Consider the following 3,880-nt stretch of genomic DNA (forward strand, 5'->3'; position numbering starts at 1 on the left):
TTTGTTACAAAATTAAATTTAATATTTATTATGTAACTTTTAAAAATTAAATATTTAAAAATTAAATATTAAAAAAGATAATTTTAACATAATTTAATGACTGTTTATAAATTTTAAAATTAGTGATTTCTAAAAATATAAATGACCTCCATTCTAGAATTTTCCATTTAAGAATATACTCTTTTAAACAAAGAGAAAACGATAAACGTGGGAGATAGGAATCATCGACTTGGAATCATGGAGTCCACACCTTCAAACTTTTAGTGTTTGGTGGACCAATCCGTGTTTGCTGTCCTTTCATTTTTGCCTTTTACCACAAGGTCCCGTCTGAATTCTGAGAGGGAAGAGGAACGGCGATGGAGTCACCGTTCAAAGCAGAGATTTTGAAAGGGAAAGTGGGTTTGATTACAGGGGGAGGCTCAGGCATTGGTTTCGAGATCTCTACTCAGTTCGGAAAACATGGAGCATCCGTTGCTATCATGGGTCGACGCAAACAAGTCCTTCAAGCTGCCGTCTCTGCTCTTCAATCCCTTGGGATTCATGTAAATTTCCATCGCCTGTTTACTTCAGATTCTTTCCTTTTTATCATATTTGCATGCATCATACCAAGGCTTTTCTTGTGTGAATTCAATTGATAGTTTATATCTAATCTTGAGTTGCACAATCTCTCTGATCCCATAAGTATCAACCCTTCCTTCTTCGGGATTTAACATCAACATCTTCGGATTAATTTTGTTCATGTTCTTTTGGGAACTTTGTTTTAATCTAAATTGATTCCAATTTTAGCTTTTCTTGTAAGTTTTAATATATATATATATATATATATATATGATTGAGATTAAGAATGAGAAGATATTATTAGAAAAAAAAGTTAATTTTGTCCCTTCATTTATTTTCAGTCATCTAATATTTATAAATAAGTGGAAAATTAAAAATTAAAATAGTTTTATATTGTGTAAGTAGATATATATATAAATAGTGGTATAGCTGCTGTGCCAGTATCATTTTCGTGGAAAATAGTGGTGTGAAAGCATAATCATACCAATAGTGGTAGATCGTGGCCACAATTTAACGGATGGCGGCCAATCGCTGCAATCTATTGCAGAGAACTGTTATTCCGTTATTTCATTTTTTTGTTGTTGAAAAAACAATTTTTTTTATTTTAAATAACTCATTTGGAAAAAATTTAATATCCGCAATGACCGTAATAACATTTGTTATATCTGCAATGACCACAATAGTATCAATTATATTCGCAACCGATTTAAACGTAACGCGACCTAAAATGCGGCCGCATTCGCAATTTGTTTAAAATCTTTCTTAGTCATTGACAATACAAACAACATGCAGAAGCAGCTGTTTGAACCGGTTCCTCTAACAAAAACATTCCCTTTTAATACCCAACGAAATTTTGAAAAAGAAAGCAGAAAGCAGGGTGAATTCAAGCCAGACCATTGAGTATGCCTCGAGAAAACGTGTTTCTTACCAAGCATTCTAGAGAATTCGATATAATGTATTAATCCCACATTTCGTAAGAAAGGAAAAGCCCATTTGGACGTTTAAATGAGTCCGGTGTATATTTTATCAGACCTGTCTTTGGGAACAGAGTAATAGTACTTGAAACATGTATTTTATGCTTTGTTAGCGTGGTCGGTCTTCATTTGAAGTTGGTGCCATCTTTGTTAGTATTCTCTCCTTGATTCATCTCATTAATTCGTTACCACTTTGTTCTTTATCATAGCTTAAAGTTAAGCACATGCTACCTTTATATGTACACACATTCAGCTATACTCCATTAATTCCCGAGATAATATTTTTCTTATTCTTCTCTGTTATTACATGCTTTGTTGATTTCATTTTCTTTTAGGGGCCAATTTGTGGTTTTTTGGGTTGTTGATAAAATTGCTAGTCTCAATCAGTGCGATCAATAGTTAAAGAAGAAAAGTTAATCGGCAGGTCCTCTAGACAATGCTTGCACTGAGATATTTAGAATTAACTGTAAAATTGTGTGGCTGCTTGATGTTTACTTTGTTGCATCATCTTTAGTTAGCGCCTTAGTGGTTGGGAACTTGGATTTTAAAATTTGGGTTTAGATTTCAGAGATAGTATAAATGACTAATAAAATACTTAAAAAATGTAGCATTTGTGATATTTTCCAAACCATGGATTTGTTAGATGCCTATTTCGTGGTCATTTTGAAAATCCTAATATAAATTTGAATTTGATAAATCCATTTTTTTTATTCTTTTTAACTATACGTTATATTGAATCTTAATTTTTTATGCATAATATATGCGTTTAACTCTTACCATATACATATAAAATGAAATCCAAGTTCCCAAACGGATCATTAAGTTTTTTTGTGATAAATTCATTCAGCTGAAGCAGTTGCTTCTTTTTTGTGCTGGTTATTGATCCATTAATTGTTTGATATGCTTTGTTTTTTTTGGGGATTTTCTACTTTCTACAGAAGATCATCTGACATTGTATTTGCTTGCTATTGTTTTTTAAGGCTGTTGGCTTTGAGGGGGATGTTCGCAAACCGGAAGATGCGAAAAGAGTGATTGAATCAACTTTCAAGCATTTTGGCCGGATCGACGTTCTTGTGAATGCTGCTGCTGGCAACTTTCTTGTGAATGCTGAGGATTTGTCCCCTAACGGGTTTCGAACAGGTACTTTCTGCCTTCTCAATACCATTTGAGGTGTTCAGTGTCATCTAATCTTTAATCATTCTGTCTATAAATGATAGCAATATTTAAGTTTGACTTCGATCTTTGCCGTTAAATACCTGCATTTTGAAGCTTTAACATTTTCTCTTTTCCTAAATGCAGTTATGGATATTGATTCTGTTGGTACATTTACAATGTGCCACGAAGCACTTGGGTATCTCAGAAAGGGAGGACATGGAAGGGACTCAACGAGTGGTGGATCAATCTTGAATATCAGTGCTACTTTACATTACACAGCTTCTTGGTACCAAATACATGTCTCTGCAGCCAAGGTTTGGTGTGCTAATTTTCTTCTTCTGATGTCCGTGCAACCACGATCTCGTTCTTGAGTTAGTGCTTAATTGCAGTGTTACTTTTTGTTAGGCAGCCGTTGATAGCATCACTAGAAGCTTGGCACTCGAGTGGGGAACCGACTACGATATCCGAGTCAATGGTATTGCCCCAGGCCCTATTGCAGATACTCCTGGCTTGAGTAAACTCGCACCTTACGAGATTAAAACCCAAGCTCGAGAGCAATTGCCTTCGTTTCACATAGGGGACAAATGGGATATCGCTATGGCAGCAGTTTACCTTGTTTCAGATGCGGGTGAGTCTTGTTGATCCCTGCCATTACCAACAAATAAACATCTATGAAATACACTATTTTTGAACTGATAGGAAGAGTAGCAAACATTTTCCCTTGATTGCCATTGTTTTTCCAGCTTTAATGTTTGACTCAGCAAATTTTGAGCTATTATTAATTCATAATTTATGTGAATCTTGAAGGTAAATATGTGAATGGGACCACCCTTGTGGTTGATGGAGGAAGTTGGCTGTACCGGCCGCGCCGTCTACCAAAAGAGGAAGTCAAGCGGTTGTCTCGGGTGGTTGAAAAGAGATCAAGAGAAAAACCAGTTGGAACTCCATCCAGCAAGCTGTAAAACCAACAGAGTGATTATCAATGGTTCAACGTACCAGCTACAAATTATAGTTCCGTGTGTGAACATTTTATTGTAATAATTTATCATCTACTAGCTGCTTCCATGGAACGGAAAACATGCACCACAAATTACTAGTGACTCTCCCTATATCTTATCATATATATAATTTGTTTATAATTATAAAAAGGCCAAAGCTAGGTTCCTCGTCGATAAATATGCAAAAAAATTTCT

General features: G+C 35.0%; 1 protein-coding gene across 1 annotated transcript; it reads left to right on the top strand.

The window, feature by feature from the left end:
• Window positions 1-224: 224 nt before the first annotated feature.
• On the top strand, window positions 225-3,672 carry LOC120174092 (peroxisomal 2,4-dienoyl-CoA reductase-like). The gene is made up of 5 exons (XM_039181066.1): window positions 225-542; window positions 2,513-2,672; window positions 2,832-3,001; window positions 3,093-3,315; window positions 3,495-3,672. Exons 1-5 carry the CDS (start codon window positions 357-359, stop codon window positions 3,647-3,649), a joined length of 894 nt encoding a protein of 297 aa, XP_039036997.1. The 5' UTR covers window positions 225-356; the 3' UTR covers window positions 3,650-3,672.
• The last annotated feature ends 208 nt before the right edge of the window (window positions 3,673-3,880 follow it).

Source organism: Hibiscus syriacus, unplaced genomic scaffold, assembly GCF_006381635.1.
Source record: "Hibiscus syriacus cultivar Baekdansim isolate YM2019G1 unplaced genomic scaffold, ASM638163v2 tig00112000_pilon, whole genome shotgun sequence".
In the NCBI taxonomy this organism is placed as follows: domain Eukaryota; kingdom Viridiplantae; phylum Streptophyta; class Magnoliopsida; order Malvales; family Malvaceae; genus Hibiscus; species Hibiscus syriacus.

What these genes read in the sequence shown, in the direction of transcription:
- LOC120174092 (XM_039181066.1), top strand. Translation starts at nt 357, where the DNA reads ATGGAGTCACCGTTCAAAGCAGAGATTTTGAAAGGGAAAGTGGGTTTG. An exon ending in TACATGTCTCTGCAGCCAAG is followed by an intron (nt 3,002 to 3,092) that starts GTTTGGTGTGCT and finishes ACTTTTTGTTAG; the next exon opens with GCAGCCGTTGATAGCATCAC. An exon ending in TTACCTTGTTTCAGATGCGG is followed by an intron (nt 3,316 to 3,494) that starts GTGAGTCTTGTT and finishes TGAATCTTGAAG; the next exon opens with GTAAATATGTGAATGGGACC.